Source organism: Leptosomus discolor, chromosome 2, assembly GCF_034619465.1.
Source record: "Leptosomus discolor isolate bLepDis1 chromosome 2, bLepDis1.hap2, whole genome shotgun sequence".
Taxonomy (NCBI): Eukaryota; Metazoa; Chordata; class Aves; order Leptosomiformes; family Leptosomidae; genus Leptosomus; species Leptosomus discolor.
Genome location: NC_141392.1, coordinates 83,389,990 through 83,413,852, shown reverse-complemented (window position 1 = coordinate 83,413,852; position 23,863 = coordinate 83,389,990). Strand labels below are relative to the sequence as shown.

The following is a 23,863-nucleotide window of genomic DNA, read 5'->3' as shown; positions in this document are numbered from 1 at the left end:
CTTTAAAACTGTGTGGCTGTCACCTCTGACCTAACAGCTAAATAAATTCAGCTCACGCTTCACTGCGTAATAGCAGCGCCATTAAATGGCGACACTGTTGACCTCATACCCCACTTCTAGTCTAAATCCCATTTCATCTTTTAGTAATGTCAGCTTCTAATATTGCTCATATTTCCACAACCACGCTGAAAGCTGGGCCTACATTTCAGCCCAGGTTTTAGCCTGCCCCTGCCGCCGAGGTCGCCCTCAGGCTGACCGGCGGCCCAGGCCCCAGCCCGGGGCGCCCGCGTCCCTGCCAGCCCTGACGGCACCGCCCGGTGCTCGCTGCTGCCAGCACGGCTTGGCTCAGTCCATCGGACTCCAGCTCTTTTTTTTTAAAAATTTTTTTTTTTTTTTTTTTTTTTAAATGACGATGCTGCGCAGGGCGGCTCCCGCCCGACAGGTGGCGCTGCGGGCGGCGGGCGCGGCGCGGAGGTTTGTCCCCGCTGGCCGCCCGTAGCCCGCCCGGCGGGGCTGACGTGTCGCGGCGAGGCAGCGATGGCGGGCGCCTGGGAAGAGATTCGGCGCCTGGCGGCCGATTTCCAGCGGGCGCAGTTTGCCGAGGTGGCCCACAGGTGAGCAGGGCAGCGCCGGTACCGGCTGCGGCCTCTGGAGCCCGCCGCTGCGGACCGCCCGCCAGCGGCCCTCCCCTGCCCCACACGGCCCCGGCGAGCGGCGTGCAGCGGCCCCCGGTCCTGACACACAGCGGGGTCCCGGGGGGTTCAGCCGGGCCCTGCCCCTCTGCAGCGCCCCTGTAGTTAGCGCTGACCTGGCTGGCCGTGCTTGTGAGTCCCGAAGGGGCGTTAGGGCCCCCCAGGGAGTCTGTGCCGGTCCAGGAAAGCGCACGGGTGTGTAATGGCCGTTGAGTACAAGCTGCTAAACATCGGCACGGCTCCAGGGGTGCGTTTCGTCCTTACGTGTTGTTGAGCAGTTGAAGTTCTTGCTCAGAACTTGTTTTTATTAAACAAACAAACAAACAAAACCCAACAAAAACCCAAACAAGCAAAAAAAACCCTCTACAATAAAAAAAGGCCAGAAGGTTCAAAGACAGGCATGGTGTAAGCACAACTGCTCCTAAGTTCGGGACAGGTGCATTCTCACAGCAAAAGGGGCTGACAGCTGTTCAGGAGGAGAGTAAAAGTTATTTTAGAGAGATGACCCATCAAAGTGATTTGGGGGGAGAGTGGTAAGTAGGATTCTGAATTAAGTAGGATCCTGTTATAAGTAGGATCCTATTATTGATCCTTTTTTTTACAAAGTGTTTACGCAGAACAGCAACTAATCTTCATTGTGCTACCTGTGTATAGTAATTTTGAAACATCAATTTAAAGACAATTTCAGCAGGTAGTTACTTAGAATAACTTTATTCTTTATGCTGTTGATAGATTGTCAGAACGGAACTGTATAGAAATTGTCACTAAACTGATTGCGGAAAAGCAGTTGGAAGTAGTGCACACACTTGATGGAAAAGAGTATGTCACTCCAGCACAGATTAGTAGGGAGATCCGTGATGAGCTTCATGTTTGTGGTGGTAAGTGTGGCATTTGCTTTCTTCCTTTGGATTTGGAAGTTAATTTTGAAGACTACAGAAAGAATTTGAAAGTTTTCTTCAGTACCCTTAATCTTGCAAAAAAAAAAGGAGCTTGCTTCCTATTGCTTCATCTACACATTAATTCACCTACTGTTATTTAATTTTCACTTCACATCCGTGTTCAGCTTTTAGGTAAGCATATCAAGATTTGATAGTAGATTCATTTTCACCCATGCAGAATTTCTGAGGTAGAAATGGGCTAAGAACTGTTTTGAAAGAAATTTGGCATTTTAGTGTGGTTAAGTATCTGGCCCAGATGTTTGACCTTGACTCAGAATTTCAAAATCATTCTCCTTTCATGTCATTAGTAATAATAATATTTTTAAATTGACATTGACAGGTCTTTTATTTTACCAGTATGAAGAGCCATCTGCTTTGTAAGGTCTGACTTAGATATGTAAGGAAGCAAATGCACTTCAAACTGCTTTTTTTCAATGGTTTCAATGAGAAGACAGTGTATTTATTGTACTTTTTAGTTATATTTAAGGGTGAACTTCACAGCATCATACGTTTGGAAAATTAACTTCCGTATTATGTTCATACAGATTAGTCATTTTGTTACGATTACCACAAGTATCCTCAGTTTGTGTTTGCCATTGTGTATCATATCAGTATGATAGCTTGAATTGAATTTCAAGTTGCTGGTGTTTGTTAATAGCATCATGCAAAGGTGGAAGGTTTTAGCAACCTCTGTTTTGATACCCATGGACTAGTGGTCAAATCCAGATCAGCATCAAGACAAAAACTAATTGGGAGGGAGTTTGAACAGTTATTTTTTTACTTCTGGAATTTCTGTATTGGATTGCCAAGCCATAGGGTAAAACCATGTGGGACCTTTTTCATTGACCACCTGTGGTTTCTCTGACTTGACAATGTAGAAAACTGAAGTTGGTTTAATTGGTCTACAAAAACGTAATGAAGAAGTATTTTGTGCACAATGGACTATGCTATATTCTAAATCTGTTCAGACATGTTTTATGTACTAAAAATATATTTGTACTTTTTTTTGAAGGTCGAGTAAACATTGTTGACTTGCAACAGGTAACTTTTTAATAATAAAAAAACTATATACTTCTTTCTTTTCTTCACCATGTATATTGTAAATATGGAGTTCATCAGTTATACTCCAGCTAAGTTATTTTTTAAAAAGAGAACAAACTTTATGAAGAGCTAGTGGCTCATGTCAGCGTACTGCAGGTTACCTACTCCATCCATTTACTGCTTCATTGAAAGCTCCGCTCTCCTTAATGATAATCTAGGAGCTCTGAAATCAGCATTAAATATACAGATTTTCTTTATGAACTGTTCCTTTGTAAACTAAGGGGGCAACCAGAAGAGAAATGTGTTTCCCATTTAAATTCAAAGCTGCAGGAGCATGCATAATTAACTTTGCATGCCTCTTTGGATCTTCCCTCTTCCTTCATTAATCTCTTGCCTCCACTAATCTTTATCCTCCAGTAGTCTTCCTCTGTGACTAATTTTCCCTTCTGGCTTGAGTAAAATTACTAGGAATCAGAAAACCTTTCTGAAAGACAATTTAGTATTTTCCCTTCATAGCTTTCTGGAATTTTTGATTATATAGGTTTCTTTTAACCTTGTCACAGTTGCAAAGAGACCTTTTTCCCCCTAAAGCATTGCTGCTTTATTCCAAATCACAGATTAACTGCATATGTATGCAATAGTAGAAGAAAATAAAAGCAGCTTTCCTCAAGACAGGAATGTGCAAGTATAATATCTCAGTGTTCAAGAATTAATTTCAATTTAAAGTTCTGATAAAAGGTTTCATTGGGGTTTTTTTTTTTTAGGTAATAAACGTGGACCTTCTGCACATTGAAAACAGAGCTAACGACATCGTTAAATCTGAAAAAACTATTCAGCTTATCCTGGGACAGCTTATAAATGAGTGAGTACTTTCAGGAGCAATATGTATAATTCATACATATTTTATTTTTTAAAATGCAGACCTAGTGTTGGCCAGCCTTTGTTGCCTCTGAAGTGAAATGCATTTTTCTTGACTGCTACTAGGCTGCTTGGTAGTGATCGGTGCTTCTTTTCCAAACGGCAAGTGAGACCTATCTCAGCAAAGCATCCAGCGAATCTGTGGAGCGAAGGCCTTACTGGATATCCCTGCCCAGTATCCTGCACTTAAGAGGCTTCATTTCTTACCCAGTGTCTTTGTGAACAGCAGCCAGATCTCATTTGCTCTGTGGCTTTGCTATCTGCCTCAGACAAACCCTCTCATTCTTTCCCACCTCTTGCTTTATTTCGCAAGCCTAAAATGTAGAGCAAGTTGTTTCATGGCATTCAGCACTCTTAACAACCACTGAAGTAATACTCTGATGGGGTTATCTCTATTATTGATTGTGCTGCAGGATTTATTCTCAGCAAGGAATATGAAGTTGCTGGCTCTCTTGAAATAATTAAGACCTATCTTGCTCACTAAAGCCCTTTTCTAAGCCTCATTGACATGTGGGGGGTTTTTTCACAGTTTCATGCAAGCAGATAAATGTCCAGTTTTAATACTAGCGACATGGCTAGCAGGCTTTTAAAAAAACCCCACATTTTCACTGACAGCGTTCTCCTTTATTCATTTAAAACAACTTTCAGTTTATTTTTGTAAGGAGGTATAGTGCCAGGTCAATTAACAATTCAGCATTTGACTATCTTGAATTTCACACTTAATGTGTTGGGTTTTTTTTCATGTTTTTAAATAAGGAGTTACCTGGATCAATTGGCAGAAGAAATAAATGATAAACTACAGGAAACAGGCCAGGTGACAATATCGGAACTCTGCAAGGCGTACGACCTTCCAGGAGACTTCCTGATACAGGTGATGCAAGCCACCAACCCAGCAAGTGTAGCTTTGGTTGCATTCGCCTTCTTTTGTTATCCTTGCAATATCCGTGGCGTTAATCGTCGTGAGCTACTTGTCACTCTAAGCAGAAAAGTATTAGATACATAAAGGTTTCAGTGTAACAGCTGTTCACAGATTTTTTTTTTCACTACTGGGCAAAATTTCTTCAGAATCTTTATGACTGGTAGGAACAGGTTAGGATTAGCAGTGTTAGGAAGAGGTTAGATTAGTGTAAGATCTGCGAATTTACTTGTTTGAAATATTAAAGATGTAGGGGTAATTTCATCGGCCTCATTAGCTACCCAGGAAGCAGAAATAAAATGGTAGAGACCTTTCAGTTTATTCAGAAAATGTAAAATAAACATTAATTTCTAGAAGCAGAAGCCAAATATTCAGAGTAGAAACAAAGAACTATTTACCTTTGTTAGTGGCTATTGTAGGGTTTAAAAGGATTAGGGAGAATTCTTTTGCCATTGTGGACTTTGACTCAAGGTTGGATTTTGTTTGGAAGATACTTTTTTCAAAGGGTAATCCTGTGGCATGTGTTACATGAACAGTCATTAGGTGCCGCAGACGATCTATGAGCAGATTTCCACTAATATTTCTCGTGTGATCAACTTCTACAAAAACATTTCTAAGGCACAAAAATTGTTACATGGTTTCTTTTTGTTTCCTGAGCAATATTTCCTGGGTTTAGCTCACTTTGCAAGGATGCACATTTATAAACTGGTTGTGCCTCTTTCTTTTGTGTTTATTGTTGCTAATTTTTATCTTGACTGTTTGAAAAAAATGGATAGTGAATGCATCTGCCACTGGTGCATACAAAATTGGTACAAAGGTTAAATCTTAGTTTTCATTTGCATCTCCAAACCATACTTCTTTCTTTTTGCGAAGTTTTCTTTCATCATTAGATACACATATATCTGGTAGAAGAGGAAATTGTTAGGAAAGCTGAATTCCGGAGTGTGAGCCATAATGGCATCAACTTATATGTAGTAAGACACGTTCTCAATATACCTAAATAATAATTTCCACTTTAGTCCTCATTTCTGAATATTTTTTCTGTCTTAGCAAAACTAACTTGCTGATCTGTTAATACAGATTTTTTGATTAATTTTTGTTCAACATCATTAGTACACAATTTTAGCAGTCATCCCAGCTTCTATTTACAGGCATTATCCAGACGTTTGGGCAGAATTATTCATGGACAACTAGACCAGGAAAACCGTGGGGTGATTTTTACAGAAGCCTTTGTGTCCCGGCATCGAGCACGCATTCGTGGTCTCTTCACTGCGATTACTCGGTAAATTGTGACACCTGCAATCACATACTAAAATATTTTTACCATAGCTCTTTAGGGACCAAATTGACTTGCAATTGAAAAAGAAAATAAAACAAAGACCTATGCATAGATTTCTTTAAGTGTAGTTCAGTTTCTGGGGTGAAATACTTAGTTATATTAGACTCACTTTTTGAAATGGGGATCTCCTTTTGAAAGGAGAGCAAGGGAAGTATAACAATATTCAATATACAACCTACTTCAAGTTTTTTGGCTGAAGAAAATGTTAATCAGTAGTTCTTTCATTTGTTTGGAGCGTATCTATCCTCATTGTCATTCCACTGCTTGCCAGTCAATTACATATTGACGTCTTTGTATTGATAGGTAATTTTTTCTTAATAAATCAATAACCTTCTGTGTCAATTTGTATGACGGAAAAACTTGGGACAGCAAGAGTTTCCTTACAGTAATTATTGTGGCTTTGTTATAAGATACAGCTTCATAGTAATTCAAAATTAAAGCTTTGTAAACTGTTAAACATCAGTGTGGCACCCTGGGGCTAAGACGTTATGTAGTTCTGTCTATATGGAGTAACCTCTCTTATTTCTAGATTCTCCGCATCAATTTCACGTCACTAACTTATACTGTTTTGGTTTTCTGTTTTCCAAGGCCTACACCTGTAAGTAACTTGATCACTCGGTATGGATTTCAAGAACATTTACTTTACTGTGAGTTTCATTCAGGCTGTTTTGTATTTTTGTTAGTTAATTCATAGTTTCTTCGTTACTAGAAGTATGCTCTCAAAGAAGCATTTTAGTATATCGCCTTAATTCTGGAATAAAGAGCAATATGTTTCTCTTTAGTGTAAAAAGTGTTAAACCTCTTGTGCTGTCCATAGCTGAAGAGATGATCTCTGTATCTAAGGCAATGAAAGCATACGTTGAAGAAATGCCCCTGGGGGCAGAGTGATGCAAGAACTACAGCACTCATTTTGTCATCTGTTTCGTTATTTGCCCTTAGCTACTGGCAGTTTTATCAGTGAAGCACACAAAAGGGGACAGATTATATGTAGCCAAATGGCATTAACTGCTCTGGATTTTATTTATTGACTTTTCTCTGTGATAGTGAAGGCAGAGCTTTTGTTATGCTCTTAGTTAAATGTGTTTATATGCTGAGAGATAAAGCATATCTTCAAACTGTTTGCTTTTATTTTCCACAGTTTCTTTTTTAAGTAGAAATGCATAAAGATTTCCTATCCAACTGCTGAAACTTTTAGGCAGTACTTAATTGTTTCTCACTTCTAATGTTGCAGCTTTTCTTTGACTACCCCCTCCCATTTGTCCAAAATGCTGCTTCAAGCATCGTTAGTTTTGTATGCTGGCTGACCAAGTACTTCTGGTCTTTGGAATCCTTTAATGGTTTTCTGTCTCTTCTCATGAAAGTTAATATTTCTTTTTTGTTTGATTGGGTCATCCTGCCTTCAGGGCATTGCATGTTTTAACTCCAATATAATATCTCTCTGCTTACCTTCTTGTTCTTTGCGACAAGCTTATTCATTAAAAATTAAAATCTTAGCATTTAAATAAAATCATATAAACACATAATCAATTTAAAGTTTCCGGTTTTATTTTTTTTTGAATGTGCCATCCAGATATTCATAGATTAAAAGGAAAATCTGTTAAACTGCATTACAGTAATGTTGCAGTACCCAACAGATTTCATTATGTGGTTACAGTCTTTTTCAAACAGGTCCTGCAAGTACATGATCATGTTTTGCTCATGTACAGTGTTAATGTGAATTGAAGTGCCAGTGTTTCCTAGCACCAGTAATCATCACAATGGCTAAGTGTATTTCTAGTACTTTCTTTTTCTTGTGGGTTTTTTTTTTAGTGACTTTGTTCATCTTTTTATTTAGTTTTTCTTAACTGTATTTCATTTCCTCTTCAGTTTCATAAGTTTCAAAGAGCTTTTTACTCACTGCCAGAGTACATTTGATTTTATTCTGTCCATTTGTGGAGATACCGTTTCAATTTCATGAATGCTGGAAACTTGAAAAATATCTTTTAATGATGTTATACTCTTTGGGTTTTATGTTTGTCATTATTAGCAATGTGTTTTAAAGTGGTCTTTTGTCATTTTTATGTCTCTTACAGAAAAAAAAAGTGAATTCAGTGTATTGTTTGTAAAATTTACAGTTAATCTGACACTTAGTGTTAGACAAGATAAACAATAGTCTGTTTCTGTTACACAGCTGTGCTGCTATTCGTGCTAAGCTGGCATGAAGTAATGATAGAAAATAATTTTAGAAATAAGAAACTGTAAGTTAAAATATTAATTACAAAGCATAATGAAAACACAGGTGTTCTTCATTGTTGATGTAGGACAGGCATGGAGGGATGCTTATTGTCTTTGCCAAACTTTGACAGAAACCTAATAGGACACTACGAATTACTCAATCATCTTTAAAAATAAGTGTGACATCCCAGTAGTTCTGCCAAGATCCTGTTGTTTTGCTTTAAAACAAAAGACTATCTAGGCATAATTGTAGTAGGGTCTATAAATCTCTTATGAAAGCACCTACTCTGCCCTGGAATTTTAGAACTGGCGCTTGTAATTGGCATCTTCATTTCTCTTCCTTTCTTTAAAGACTTCAATTCATTGCTAGTGCTCCACAAAATTGTTAGAAAAGCTATTAAAGTTTTGCTCTTTTTCCCAAAAACTTTGAAAACAAGTTGAGATTGCAAACAGACAACCAAACTGTATTGTGTGACAATTGCTGAAGTAGAATGGACATGATGACTATTTGCTAGGCTAACTAAACTATTAGTAAGTATAAAAATCTAATGTTATTTTCAGAATCTTGTCTATTTTATACATGGCTGAACATGATTTCTAGCTCTTGTCTTAGATTATGTAAAGCTAGATCTTGTTTGAATCAGTTTCTCTTCTACATTTTTTTAGTGTTAAGTACTCATCGGCTTTGTTAGTGGCACTTGCGCTCGATAGCTGCTAATTTATGGGGGCCTGTCTACACTGTGGGCATATCTGACAAAAAAAATCATGATTTAATATGCAGTATTTCTTTTGGAATGAGGCTTTCAGGTAAATTTTCCTGTGTAGGTGAGCTAGAGCTCCATGTGCTGTGCTGAGAATGTTATAATGTTGACTGCTACTCGTATTTAATGAGGAAGAAGCTGTACCATGTGATACCATTTCATGTTCTGTTCCAGGGTGAAATTTGTCTTTTAGTGAAAGAGAAATCGACACAAACTGAGGATAAAAAAGCCATCTAGCAAAGCTCTGGAAATCAGCAGAGCTTGGCAGTTGATGTCACTGATTTTTTTTTTAATAGTGACTTATGAAAAGGAAAAGCAGAACATGGGAGGCAAATCAGATATTCTTTTAACTGATTAAAAATACCTTATTTAGCATCAAGAAAGGCTCAGTACGTTGGTACTACCAGTTACCAGTTCGTTCTTTGTCAACAGTACTTGTGCATTATCGGGAGGTTGTTATTGGCAACAGTGTGAACATTGTAAACCATGAACATGGTCACCAGTTGGAGGTGCTCACACTGATGCAGTTTAGATAGTGATACTTCGTGTCATTTTAGTGTGTGCTTTATTTCCCGTCTTGGTTAACATTCAAGCAGTGAAATCGAAGAGAACATTATTAATAAAATGCTTATATATTTTATTGTCTGACCAGAGAAAGATTCTTTTTTATATTTTCTAAATTAAAAGCTCAAACTGTCTAGGTATATGTTCAATACAAAGCGTTTTGATCCTGCCATTGCAGCTCACTCTTTTGAAGCATTGTATGATTTCCAGAGCTTTTATGGAGACATTCTCCTAAGTGTTAAAAATAATTAATAGAACTCAGAAATGTTTCACTAGAAGAAGGACAAACAACTAATGGGTGGGGAAAAAAGAAGAAACAAAACTGGGAAAATAGTCGCTATGTTTTGATTAATGGCTATATCGAAGTGGAAAATGTCGTTTCATTTATTTTCTTCTTGTAGCTGTGCTAGAAGAACTTGTTAACACTGGTCGTCTAAAAGGCACCGTAGTTGGTGGGAGACAGGATAAGGCTGTGTTTATTCCAGACATCTATGCCAGGACACAGAGCAACTGGGTGGATTCCTTTTTCAAGCAGAATGGTTACTTAGGTAATTAATCTGTATTCTTACAGATAAAATATCTTTCTAAAGCTATTTTGAGTAATTTGTCTTACCCTAATGTAGCTAGTGTCTAGAGTGAAGCCTCACAAGAATAAGTGGAAATCAATACAGTGGTTGATACTCCTTTGCTAAAAGACCATCTTGCTTATAATGATGTGTGTTACTTTATCACGAAGAACCACATTTCAGCAGAGAGAACCATATCGCTAATCACTAACTTCATTTCTCACAAACAGGGTTACAAATGCTACTTTTATTACTGTTCTGAAAACATTTCTTAGACTGCTCGTTGTAGACTTTTCAGATGATCGTGTTTGACCCACGTGGTTGGAGTTTCAGTCCAGGTGTCCAGATTACAGCCATTAAACTTTGGTTGTTAACGATCCAGACAGCCCGGTGTGTGGTGCACAGGAAGAATCTTTTCCAAAATAAGATTTGTAGAACAACTTTTCCAAAATAAGATTTGTAGAACAACTTTTCCAAAATAAGACTTGTAGAACTGGAGTGGATAGCACTGGTGCCCTGATTTGAATTCAAACAAGTCTGACTTAAAGCTGAGTGATGCTGGATGATGGTGTTTTAAAAAGGAGCTTTGGGATAATGTGGACCTGAATAAACAGAGGAATGTACCCTTGTGGTCCCAAAGGACCGGTCCCTAAGTAACAGTTAAGTCTTGCAGTTGGAAAAGGTTTGGCATAATTTACTGTAGCAGTATTAAGTATTTCTGTAATATTGCTTGACTAATAGAGTATCTGTCAAAGTCTGTGTTTTCAGAACGCCTAAGTATAAACTGCCAAATAGTTGAAATGTTTTGCTTGTGAGGCATTGCACAATTCTATGAGTATATTGGAGTAACTTTTGAAAAGAAAACATTTTGACATTGTATATATGGTAAATATTGTTCATGTTATATTAGAATACTTTGGAAAGATGTAGTTGCAAAGATAAATTTATTGGTGTAAGAATCTGAAAAAAAGTGGTTTTTTTTTCCAAAACTCAGACCAAAGTCACGTCCATGATTTACTCTTCATATTTCTGTTTACTGTGTTTAGGTGTAGCTTGTACTGAACTAAGCATCAGCTTGAGGCTGCATTTACTTGTATAAAAACCTATATGTAATTCTTTGGTTTTTGCTTGCAAAAAAATTGCCACATAAGATCCTGTACATATATGAAGGTATTAAATGTAACAGACATCTCACTGTTTTATAGAATTTGATGCGTTGTACAGACTTGGCATCCCTGACCCAGCAGGCTACATTAAAAAAAGATACAAATCCACACAACTCCTGTTTCTGAGAGCAGCTTGTGTCGGTCAAGAAATTGTGGATCAAGTTGAAGCCTCTGTAGAGGAAGCCATCAGCTCTGGAAACTGGATAGATGTAGCAGTAAGCAATCCTCCTGGTGGTTGTTGCTGGATTCATTTCTTATCTCTTATTTTTGTGTCAAATGATGCTTTATTGAAACTACACATATGTATAATGAAAAATCCATGTTGTCAAAGAAGAATATTAATTTTAAGTAAAATAGGAAGTAAAAATACAATATTTGCCTTTAAGTTGGTCTGAACAGAAATGGGGGAAGGACGTATTGGTATCGAGTTGATAGATACCTAAGCCTAACTTTCACTTCAAAATTAGCACTAGTGTTTTCCACTAGAGAGCAATATCTTTCTCTGTGGTTTTGTTTTCGTGAGTTTTTTATTAAAATGTTGAAACTGACCTCTTATGACATTTTCAGTAAGAAGAGGGATATTAGCCATTTTGTCCTGGCTAAATCCTAATTTCAGGCCTTACAGTGCTACTTTGCTGCTTGTAAGGAGGTCTGCTGTTGTTTTGTGTTTGGTGTTACTCGGTATCTGTTGAGCTGCGTTTTGAAGAAGTTGCCATGCATTTTCCCAGAGGTAACACATATTCTAGAGCAATGTTCATTTGGGATGTTAGAAGATTTAAAACTCAGATTACTACTTTAATTTAAAAAGTGGAGTATATTCTAAATAGTTAACAGATGTCTAGGGGAGTGTCTGTGGGTTCTATTTATCCACATGCAAGTATGTCTGTCTGTTCTAGAACAGATTATTGTATGTAAATAATTTTGATTTCCTTTACCCTAGACTCTTCTGCCTAGCTCATTGTCAGTGGAAGATGTTGGGATTTTGCTTCAGCAAGTGATGAGGACTTTAAACAAAAATTCTTCAGGTTTAGTCTTCTGTGACACTATTGTGGTCAGTGAGAAATTTCTAAGCAGCTGTACTGATCTGTTTTCTGATATGATGCAACAGAAAGCTGAAAAGGTACGGTATATCTTACTGATATCAAAGATGTAGAATCATAGAATCATTCATTTTGAGATCATCAAGTCCAACCATCAACCCCACTCTACCAAGTACACCCCTAAACCGTATCTCCAAGCACCACATCTAAACGACCTTTAAACACATTAAGGGATGGTGACTCAACCACCTCCCTGGGAAGCCCATTCCAATGCCTGACAACCCTTTCGGTGAAAAAATTTTTCGTAGTGTATCTTATTGGTCAAGATGCAATATATGTCGAGTGTTGGAGTATAGTTTATGTGACTTTCTGTTTGCTGTTACCATCTCTTTACATCTCATCTGAAATACAGCTTGAGAAGAAGAGCAAAAATGAAGAAAGGGTTTGTATGTGTAACCAGTGTAATTTAATATATATTGAGTTGCATGCAGAGAACACCATCACACTAATGGTATGATCAGATGCTGAGTTTTGAAGAGAAGAATATATGTCTCTTTATGTGTTGCACTTGGAAAACATGGTGTTCGGTTCGTATACGTAAAAGTGACAAATGGCTTAAATGTTTGTATGTATCTTTTTGCTATTTAGTGCATGTTCTTCATTTTAGGAAATGAAAAATAACCCTGTTAATTTAATCACTGAAGAAGATTTAAAACAAGCTTCTGGATTAGAGAATTCATATGCTAATAAAAAAGACAAAAAGGATGAACGAAGAAAGAAAGCAACAGGTAAGGCATCAATATTTACCTTGGGCCAAAAAAAAAAAAAAAAAAAAAAAAAAAAAAAGAGGCTTGTTTAGCTGTGGAAATTTTCAAATATAAAGTTACTGTATTTTGTAGTCCATTAGTTGCCTCCAGTCTGTTACTGAAAATATTTAAGAAATAATCCAATCGCTTCTCATCGTTATACTGTAGGTGTAGATACATCAGAGATATGTCCGTGAAAACTAATTCCCAATTTAGAAGTGCAGAGGAAGTACTGTAAAGAAACCCTGAGTTGGTCCAGCATAAGGCAGCTGCCTTTAGAAGGAAGGAAGCCATGTTCATTTATTAGTGTGCACAGTATGATCCCATAAGACTGAGCTGTGCAGTGAGGACTGACCAAACCAGCATTATTAACTCAGGGACATCTGTACCATTTTTTATTGCACAGAGTAGATACACTTTTTTAGGAATCCAGGAAAATGAAAACATTTCTTAGTCTTGAGAAGTTAATTCCAAAATCATTCTGTCTAAATTAAGAAATGAGGTATTAAGGTAGGGGTTTTTGAAGAATATTGTACATCTTTTCTGAGAATCCCATGCCAGACGATTTTCTGTTGTTTGCACAGTAACAGTTATTTGGAGATTCACACAGTTTACTTTAAGGTATATTCTGGGTTAAATTAATCCCAAGCCTTACTCCATTTGTGTGGTGGCTATTTGGAAGAGATTTTAATCTGAGGAAGAAGAAAAATGTGTTTTAACCCTTTCAAATCTTTCTGGTTTTTAAAACATTATTCAGATTAAAAACTTTTGTGGCTCTCGTGTTGCTACTGCACACTGAGCAATCTGTGTTGAACTCGCATGCAGAGTTTTATGTGCTACTGAAAGTAACAGAGCACTGGTGCATCAAGCTTAATTGAATACACTCATCTGCAAAACAAAACATTATATTCTGCTCTTAAAAAGGCCGTGACTTAGTTGGCATGGAAACTAAACTTATTCTTGCCACAAGAGACTGCAGATTTTTCTAGGCCATAGCTGAGGCACCGAAGCTTGAACTTAATTGAACTGTCATAAACAGAATTACTTCAGTTTCCAGCACTCTGAGGAGTGAGACTCCACTGAGCACGTACTACAGGTTTAGACTCATTCATATCCACAGGTAACTTAGGCTGCACCATTAGCAAGCACTACCCTGAAGTGTGGGGTTTTTTATGGACTCTTAGGTGTATTACCTTAAACCAATGAATGTCACGGTTTCAGGGTTAGATGTTGTTATTGCGTATTGGCAGAACGTGGCGAGTGTCCCATTGCCTATCTTAAGGTCTACACGTGACTATATCATAGAATCATAGAATGGTTTGGGTTGGAAGGGGACTTATAGATCATCTTGTTTGAGTGTAACCTGATGTGCTCAGTCTTAATGCAGTTCATGCAAATACAGATTCTGCCACGTATTGGATTAATGAAAATTTTTGAGATAAATTCTCTGTTGTCTGTTTATAGTACCATTTGCAACAATTTGTCACAAATATCTGTAGAAGCATGTACTCTTGAAATCTTCTCTGTAGGTTACAGTCCATGTATTCTGTTGTCATAAAATACAGCTTTTCTGGCAGTAGTCTCTCTTGCTTCATCTCTCTGTGGATAAGATCTTGACTGCAGATTGCAGCTTTTTCTGTATGGCTATTAAAGTGGAACACAGAATACAGGGAGTTTGTTTCCAAAAAGCTAGTGTATTGCACAGTTGACAAACAGTTTCTATCTGCTCAGCTGAATGCAGTCACATTTCAAATAAGCTCGTGAAAAGAGAGATCACAAACTCAGAAGGTCTCACCAGTACACCATCCGCTGCTAGCTGCAAGTGCTAGCTGCAAGTTTGCTGTTCCTGCAAAGTAATGCTTAAAAATCCATCTGTGGCAGGTAACAGATGCCATTGGCATTGTGAGTAGTACAGCTTTCCTTGTGTTTCCTTTTCTTAAATGATCATGCTGTTACATAATGGAGTTACTTGAAATCTTGGACCTTACTTTAAAATGGAAAAATAACTACTTTCTCAAGACTTAGTACATATATAGAACTAATTAAACTGGGACATCTCGTTGCTTTATAGTCATCTAGAAATAGTCAAAAAATAATTAGTGTTCTAGTTAATTGAATGCACACTTCCAAGAATATTTTGGATAAATGCTTGCCATGTAGGAGTCTTTCCCTGAAAGTTAAGAAAGTTATGTTATCTGGAATATTTTTGAGTAACTCAGTTATTCAGCATCACTGAATAAAAATGCTAAATGCTTACGAAGGTGCTATTTTCAGCCAACAGAAAATCTCCCGTTACATTAGGGACACTGGTATCTTACCTGTTTTCAGCTGGAAAAAAGATACTCCTCTTTTTCTTTTTTTTTTTTTTCTTTTTTTTTTTAATGATATGTACATTTGAAATGATTAGTATTTGTGTTTATTAATTACACTAGCTTAAACAAAGCTTTGACTCAGTTGCTTTTCTTTCTTAAGAATGAAACTTATGTCCCTAAGGTTCTGGAATATGTATGGTAGGTTACGTTTAGAATAAGGTCATGCTTTTTTAATTCAGCATTAGCAAGTGACACAGCTAAGTTACCGTAATTTAAGTGCCACAACTTTACTGTGTACTACGCAAATAATTCTCCACCAGAGGGCAGTGGAAGCGTGAGAGGAGGAGGAGGTGGTAATGCCAGAGAGATCAAGATTAAGAAAACCAAGAAGAAAGGAAGAAAGGATGCTGACAGCGATGAAGAGTTGCAAGCAACTAGCACAGGTTTGGCATTTTATTTTGTGCGCTGTCTATTCCTACTGACATGTTTTTATCACTTGCTTTTCCACAGATGAACATTATACTCGGTTTCTTAACACCTGCTGAATTGTGTATGATAAATGAAAAAGTTCTCATCTAGTTCCAAAGCTTAATTAGCTTAAATTAACAAATCATAGCAATGAAACAGTACTTAGATGTTTTTCCTCGTAGGGATAAAATGTACAGTCAAAATAAAGTTTTAATATTTTAAATAAGATTCATCTTGTTTATCTGAGACTTCTACATCTCAGCTAGCTACCTTTATAACTACTGACTTTGTAATGGAGGAAAGTAGGTTCTTTGAAGGCCTAGTCTGTCTGACTTGTTGTAGACGTCTACTACAGTTGAGTTTGAATCGCTCCCTGTTGGTACCTATTTCTCTACCTTTACTGTTAGGACAAGGAGCGTGGATGGCTTCCTCGGGAGTAAACGCCTACATTTTTAGACTTTTAGCGAACAGGGGTTGCAAATGAAACAATCATAATTATGTGTTACTTCTTTTATTCAGTGGAGTACCAGAAATGTGCACTTCCATTTTATGTATAGTATCTAGACTTTCAATCCTGACTGAAAAATACTCTTAAACATGATATTTGAAGTGGTGAAGTACAGCATCTTAATTTTGTATGATACTGCTCTCATAGATTACTGTAATTCACTTAATGAAGTTATTTTTCAAGACTGATCAGTTACTGAGTAAAACAGTGTTGAATCACCTTTTCTTTGGTATAGCCTCTTACGTGTTGCAATTGGTGCTGCTTGTATTGCTGGATTGTAATAAATAGATTCGACCAAAATGCCAAGATAAATGCACCTGTAACCGTTCAAATATAAATATGACCCTTCCAAAACCTGCTTTAAGTTCCCTTTCTACCCATTTACATAGCCTTGTACGTTGTTCATTGTTGCTGTGGCTCAACCAGGAACATCACCGATTTCCATTCAGTTACCTTATGTGCAGAATAAGCCTGTTTTATGCTGCACCTAGAACATGGGATGCCTGTCCTTTTCTGTTTCCCTGTCGTCATCCCGATCTCATTCTTATGTGTAAAAATTAAATTCTGCAGCATGCAGACAAACGTATTTTGTCCAAAACCAGAATACAGATGCATTGATTTGTATGCATTTACAAGCAGCATGTAAGTTGGTTTTATTACTGGAACTTCTTGCTTTATCGTGTCTTAAATTTTATACTGTAACCTCAAGTTTAGGATACTGTCTGTTACATGACTGTGTATGTTACTAAATAGGGTTTAAAAAAAAAACAACCAGCCTTGTGAAATCCTTCAAATAGGAACGTTCTATTCAGTTTTGGCATTTTAAAAAATTATTTGGTCTTGGTGACATCATGATTTCTAAACTAATGGATGAGCCAGGCAGTTTGAAATGTCTCACCAAAAATACATGTCCTTATATACTATTTAAGTTGTCCATTAGAGAAAATAACTTCTGAGTGATCAAAAGAGAAATTTTGTCAGTTTTTCATAGGTGTAAAAGTTAACTGTCATGTGTAGTCATCCCTTTTTTTGCATTGTTAGTAACACATTTCTTCTGTGGAGGTTTGGACTTTGAGGCAGTTCAATGTCTCATGACACAGAGTAACTGCAGCAAGACTAAATACGATGTTTTCTCAGTGAATGTTGCTCATTGCTGCTACAGGTAGGAATAAGCAGCCGGAGTTCCCTTTTATGTCTGAAGAGGAAATTCAGGACGTTCTAAAGACCCACATGCAGGATTGCCCTGAAGAGCTTATTACAGAACTTGCTGAACATCTAATAAGGTAATTTCAGTAATTCAACTGGAGTTAGAAAGTCTGTGATTCACTTCAAATGAATCTTCTCCTCAGTCTGTTTTCTTGCTTAGAACAAAATGTTTTGCTGATGGAAGTGAACCACAACATTCTTTTTCTGTACAGCTCCATGTTACATACTTGCTTCTGTGTTAGAAAGCCGTGTTGACACAGTAATGAGCAGCAATGCTTCTGCTTAGCAGTAGGTGGTTCTGCATCCTTTGTCAGCGAACATATTTTCAGGCTCATGGGTGTATTTCCACCTGCTTACACTGTTCCACGTTGGGCTTTCACCAGTCCCATCTTCTCTACAGCCCTCGGTGTATGTTCATGTTTCCTGTCCACTGGTACCTGTGTGAACTGGGTAGTAAGCTCGGTCAGTGAACTGATCTGAGCAAAGATGGGTAACTTCTTGTAAAAGGTGTTTCATGCAAAAGAGAGGATGTGAATATGTGTGGTCAGGGCAAAAAGGACGCGACAGGACTGTAACAGCCCAAGCTTGCATAAACTTGGAGTGCAATGGTAACTGCAACTGTAGAAGGTCCTGTGCTATTTTAGTGCAGCTTAAGTCTTTCCCTCCTACAGCTCTCACAGACCCCTGAAAGAGTTTGGGAATAGTGTTGCTTCTGGAAATCCTTTCTCTCTTTCATCTTGTTCCCATTTAGGAGTTGTTATGAATTAAAACCTTGGCAAGCATTTACATACCATACATACTGTAACCAATAATGCTTCTGCGATTACAAAAGTACATTTTAATTTCCTAGTGCTTTTTTTCTGATTTCAATTATTTGCTTTTTATTTATCTCACCATTCTGTGGCATTCATGTCCCATTCATTTACTGTGGAATGAGGTAGCTTTCTCTATTGCTGATATGTTTGGAAAAACCTTCTACAGTTTTACACTTTGCTTAATGTTCCCTTTTTCTCCTTTCCTCTTCCCTGTTCTAAGACCGTTAACAAAAACTTACCAGGAGGTTGTGCGTTCTGTTTTTACATCTTCAACATCTTCCTCTGGAGCTAGCAGAAGACAAACGATGAAGGACTTGCAGGAGGAATTCTCAAACTTGTACAACAACATTCGGTTATTTGAAAAGGGAACAAAGCATTTCACAGGTACAATAAATACATGCTTCAAAAAATGGATATGCTCCTTCAAGGGTGTTGAATTTGTTCCAGAATCTACGTTCAAGGAAGAGCAGTAGTTTAAAAAGGAAAAGCTTAGAGATGTGTTTACACTCACTAACACTGATCTAATGCTGGAGTGCATTGCTTTGCATACTTGCTGACATACATTCTCTTTATTTCATATCCGTAGTCTGTTATATATTCTGTCAAGATAATTGTGGGTTCTTGTGCTTCCTTCCAAGGTGTTTGCATCCCTTCCCAGTTTTTATTGTCTGGGGGGAAAATAATAATAATAATAAAAAAAAAAAATCAGTAAGCTTACTAATCTGTCACCTGTGCTGCTAATGAAAGAATTGAATACTATCTGATTCTAAGAAGCCCATGTTAAAACCTCTTTTAGGTTTGATACAGAAAGTAGCTGCTTCTTGAGGGTGTGGATTTATTTTGCAGTGGGTTAATTTGGGAGGTGTCTTCCTTTAGCAGGGGGGGTTGGACTAGATGATCTTTTGAGGTCCCTTCCAACCCCTAACAGTCTGTGATTCTGTGGTAATGTGATTCTGTAGCTACCTGTATTTTGTGGCAGAAAAGTAACATTAGGAAAATATTGTAGACATTTCCAAGTTTCTCTGCTGTGTTCAGCTTTCTTCGAGAACTTTTCCTGCAGAAAACTTAGAACAAAAGGAAACACTAGCGAAAAACCCCAGTATTCCTATGTTTCAGAATAAATGGAATTATTTCCCGTTAGCCTCTGTTCTTGTACATGTGTTCTGTAGCCTCTTTTTTTTCTAAAATTTTACTGTTTCAGTGTTAACATCATGTGCCTGCTCTTCTGTTTAACTGCTTGTCCTGTACACTTTTCGCTCAGGACTTTTTACTTGTCGATGGATAGCAGTGGTTGTTCCTTAGGGGTTCAGCAGGACTGTACAGGGACTAGCTTACTGCTTATACAGATACAGCTTTGAAATACTAACAATGCATTAAAATGTGCTTACAGACCTGAACGCTCACATTTTTCACTGAAGAATGTTCCATAAGCAACTGCAAGTGAGGGATGTTACCTTCATGTACCCAGATAACTTTCTGATACTACTCGTGGTTGATCGAGTCCACGTTTTAGGAAGTGCTGTGATAACTGTCATAGGAATCAGATAACTATAATAAGTTACTTTTAGTCACTTATTTCTTTTAACAGATGATACTCAGACTAACCTTGCCAAACACCTGTTGAAGACTGTCTGTACAGACATTACAAATCTTATTTTCAACTTCCTAGCATCTGATTCAATGATGACAACAGAAAATTATTCTACAATCACAAATGAGGTACACAGATAACAGTTCCTTTTTAGCAGTCTCAAGTAGATCAGTGATGTTTATCTAATATTTAATTATCTTCTGTTTAAATATGCCTACACCTAAAATGGTAATTAGCATTAAAGATTATTTCTATTCTTGTCTCATACAGGTCCGGACCAAGATTTTAGGTAAATTGCCAGAAGACACCAAAGGTCCTTTAACTAAACTGCATACTTCTCTGAATGGCAAGGTAAAGTGATCCAGAGTCTGAGTTCAGATGTTCTGTTCAGCTGACACAGTGCTAACAAACAGCTGATGTACACAGTGTAGTACATAACTGCAGCTGCCGTGAAGGATGATGGCAAAATAATCTTTTGAACTTGTGAAAGTCAGTGAGAGTAAGTACATTTTCGTGTCTGTGAGTTTTAAGAGGTGATCCAACATTTTGGCACTGATAGTCACCCAGCTCTTTGCTTCCAGATGGAATCTAGTGTATCTTTTATGTGCAGGTGAGAAAAGGAAAAGCTGAGAGAGAATCTGCAGTTTAAAGTGGTTGATGTTTCTTGTATTTTGCTCCTGAAGATCCTGATTGTTCTGCCTTGTATTTGTTAACTAGTGAAATCCTGCATATTAAAAAAAAAAACCCTTCAGATTATGACAGTGTAAGTACAAAGGAAAGTAAAAGGCCATCCCAATATGTTTCTTAAGAAAAAATATATTTGTAAATAGTTGTAGAACATGTATTCCTTTTTTAGTTCCATTTTTAAGACTAATGGATTATAGTTTGGTTTAGTATTTAAGCATATTCGCTATTGGAAGATGAATAAAGTTAATTTCTACTAAATACTTTCTGCTTCTTCTTTTCTTCCATAGTTTATTCCAAATGTATTCACAGTCGTCTGTTTGTGTGATAAATTGTGAACAGAAGTTAAATCTTTTTTTATAATCTGCTAACAGATTAAATATTTATATTGGTTTTTAATAGAGTGTAGAAGATTTTCTTTCGTGCCTTGATTCTGCAGTGGATATTTGTGGTATTATGGTGAAAAAAGGAGACAAAAAGAAGGAAAGGTACCTTCATTTTATTTATTCTGTGCACAGTATGTGAAATGTAGCTTTGTTGCTGCACAAATGTTAGATGGTTAGTTTGGTAGCAGTCACACAGAATGTGCAAGAGGCAGTCTTTCTTTCCAAACAGTTTAACTGAAAAACACAAGTCAAGTAGTCCTAATTCCATGAGAGAAGGAGGCGAGAGTTCTTATTTAGCTAATTTGCTTACTCACTGCTTGCTACAACATAGTTTATAAGTTCTCTAGGTGGCTTTCAAAGTCTGAGCTACACCCGGGCTAGCTTTTTCCTTTTTTAATGTGTAGTTTCATGTAAAGAAGTGGTCAGTGAGAGGACAAAATTAAATGCTTAGATATGTTTTAGAGTCTATTATCAACTACTATAAGATGGAATGAGAAACATATTTTTATATAATGTGTTCCTGTTCCTTAGGCAAGTCCTGTTTCAGCACAGACAAGCTCTGATTGAACAGCTAAAAGTCACAGAAGATCCAGCTCTTGTTCTGCACCTGACATCAGTGCTGTTATTTCAGTTTTCAACCCACTGTATGCTTCATGCACCAGGAAGATCAGTACCACAGATCATTAATTTCCTAAGTGGCAAGATCCCAGAGGTATTCCTTTCTAGCTTTTTAAGGGGAAAGCACCTTTTTTCTATGACAGAACATAAAAGTTGCGCCTTATACTACTACTGCTGCGTAAGGCTGGCTGCTTTGTGTTTCGTGTCTAATCGTTACTTTATGTACAGAATATACAATTTTTCTGATCATTTCAGGGATCTGTCTTCAATTTTTTTAAATAAAATTAAAAGTCAATCTGTTATTAATACTGTAGCTTTTGCCCTTATCCATAGAGACAGCTGTGTATTGGGGGATGTTCTAATTCTTACAACTGAAAATTTTTACACCCTCTTTACTCCCAACTCGAGCATCGTTGCTTTTTAAACTTTGCTAATTCAGTTTTAAAGAAAGATATACCTCTTCAAAAGTAAAATTATTGAAATTCTATATTCTAAACTGCCAAAACTTGTGATGTTTACTAACTGCATTGCTTTCCTGCTTCAGTGGTTTGTTGTCCTGTTCTTGCAGCATGGCTGCACTTTCATTTTTCTGCCTCTTTGAGTTTCTCTCAGAATTTAGGTTGCAAAATACCTTGATGGAAATAGACTTATGTATTGCTGACCCTCTTCAGGCAAGAAGTGGAGAATGCTTTTTTAAAAATTTAATCTTCAATTAAGGGTCTGTGTACCTTCTCCATAACATTGACATTGCTTTGTTTTGTTCTTTTTCCCCTCAGGATCAGCATTCTCTGTTAGTCAAATACCAGGGATTAGTAGTGAAACAATTGATCAGCCAGACTAAGAAAACCGAACATGGAGATGGTGACACAACAGATAACCTGAAAGAGCAGGATGGAGCCGATACCATTCGAAAAGAGCTCCAGGAAATCACTACCTCTATCAAAGATCTTGTTCTCAGACCTAGGAAATCTTCTGTAACAGAGGAATAAAATTATTATTTAGTGCATCCACATCCATGATATAGTCAGATTTTTTTTTTTTTTTTTTTAATGCTGAAGGGAAGGATAGCAGAAAAGTGCTTGACAAACTTTAAAATTTGGCTTCTAACAATTGCAAATCACAGCCAGGGAACGCAGCTGTTGGGTGATGTGGCAAATGGAGTTCTGTTGCGTACTACAACGGTGTTCATGGAACACACATTAAATGTAGATGTGACAGAGCGCAGTTGTGGACACTTGGGGTATGAAATTAGTGGGTTTTAATTGACATCTTCATGTGAGGCCTCAAGAAATAGTTATTCTTCAAGTAGTAGTGTATTCTGTTCCATACACACACAGCCTGACAGTGTTACTTTTCTGATTTGGATTTGTAGTGATCTAAAGACTGCATATAAGTATATATAAGCCCCTATACCTAAATTTCAAATACTAGTTTTGAAACATAGCCTGATACCTAATCGTATACCAAGGAAAGGCCATCTTTACCTTTTGATATCATTGGTGGATGTTTTCGGCTTCTGATAGCTGGACCACAACAGTAAAACCACTGAGTACAGGTGTATGTGGCTAAACTTGAGAGAATTCACCCAGTACTAACGCGAGTTTCTAAATGTGCTGAAAGCTTTTGAAAACCAGCACACTCATGCCATTAATGTGTTCTGTTGATGTCTGCAGCAGCTGTTTTAGTTAAAACTCTTGATTCGGACAGAGGAGGTGGTACCTGTTTGCGTTGTATTTTGTGAGTGGATAAATACTGTTAACGCCTGCTGTATTTACGTGCTGTATGTTCATCCAGCGAACCTACAGAGTTCTTAGTCCAGTTCCCATAGCAGTTAGAAGCACTTGCTTGCATTCTGTCAGCTCCTTGAGAGAACTTGTGGGATTCTGTTTATCCTGAGTTTCTTGAAAGTAATTTACTTTTATGATCTTTCTCCATAAAACTTATAGACCAAAATAATTGGCTAAAGTGTTTCCCTCACGTTTTTTACCAGACTTGTTTTTACTTGAGCAGTACTTGTATGTCTTCAGGAAAGTAGAAAAATGTGTAAAATAGAGCTCTGCCACTATTAGTGACATAATTCTTGTGTGTCAAATAGACTTCTAACTTATTTTGAAGAGAAGATAATTTTCAAACCAGAAATATCTTAGTTGTATTACTTCAATAATGCCCATTGGTTTCATGTGTATAATTTCATGGTTTTGCATAAAATCAAGTTTGAGTAGTAAGACGAGAACCAGAGTTCTTTTCACTAAAACTGTCATTCACCCATTCTTGCCAAAATTCTTTGATGCTGAAGTAAAGCCAGTTCTGTGCA

At 37.3% G+C, this 23,863-nt stretch overlaps 1 protein-coding gene across 1 annotated transcript; it reads left to right on the top strand.

Moving 5' to 3' along the window:
• Positions 1–537: 537 nt before the first annotated feature.
• Positions 538–22,538, top strand: UFL1 (UFM1 specific ligase 1). The gene is made up of 19 exons (XM_086461365.1): positions 538–614; positions 1,425–1,570; positions 2,643–2,671; positions 3,436–3,533; positions 4,346–4,460; positions 5,657–5,787; positions 6,433–6,491; positions 9,785–9,931; positions 11,155–11,330; positions 12,056–12,235; positions 12,823–12,943; positions 15,594–15,716; positions 17,412–17,532; positions 18,491–18,654; positions 19,859–19,989; positions 20,132–20,212; positions 20,948–21,033; positions 21,463–21,643; positions 22,326–22,538. Exons 1-19 carry the CDS (start codon positions 538–540, stop codon positions 22,536–22,538), a joined length of 2,379 nt encoding a protein of 792 aa, XP_086317491.1.
• Positions 22,539–23,863: the final 1,325 nt, after the last annotated feature.

Coding starts and splice junctions, on each gene's coding strand:
- UFL1 (XM_086461365.1), top strand. CDS start 538: ATGGCGGGCGCCTGGGAAGAGATTCGGCGCCTGGCGGCCGATTTCCAG. Junction 2,672..3,435: donor ACATTGTTGACTTGCAACAG/GTAACTTTTTAA, acceptor TTTTTTTTTTAG/GTAATAAACGTGGACCTTCT. Junction 12,236..12,822: donor TGCAACAGAAAGCTGAAAAG/GTACGGTATATC, acceptor TCTTCATTTTAG/GAAATGAAAAATAACCCTGT.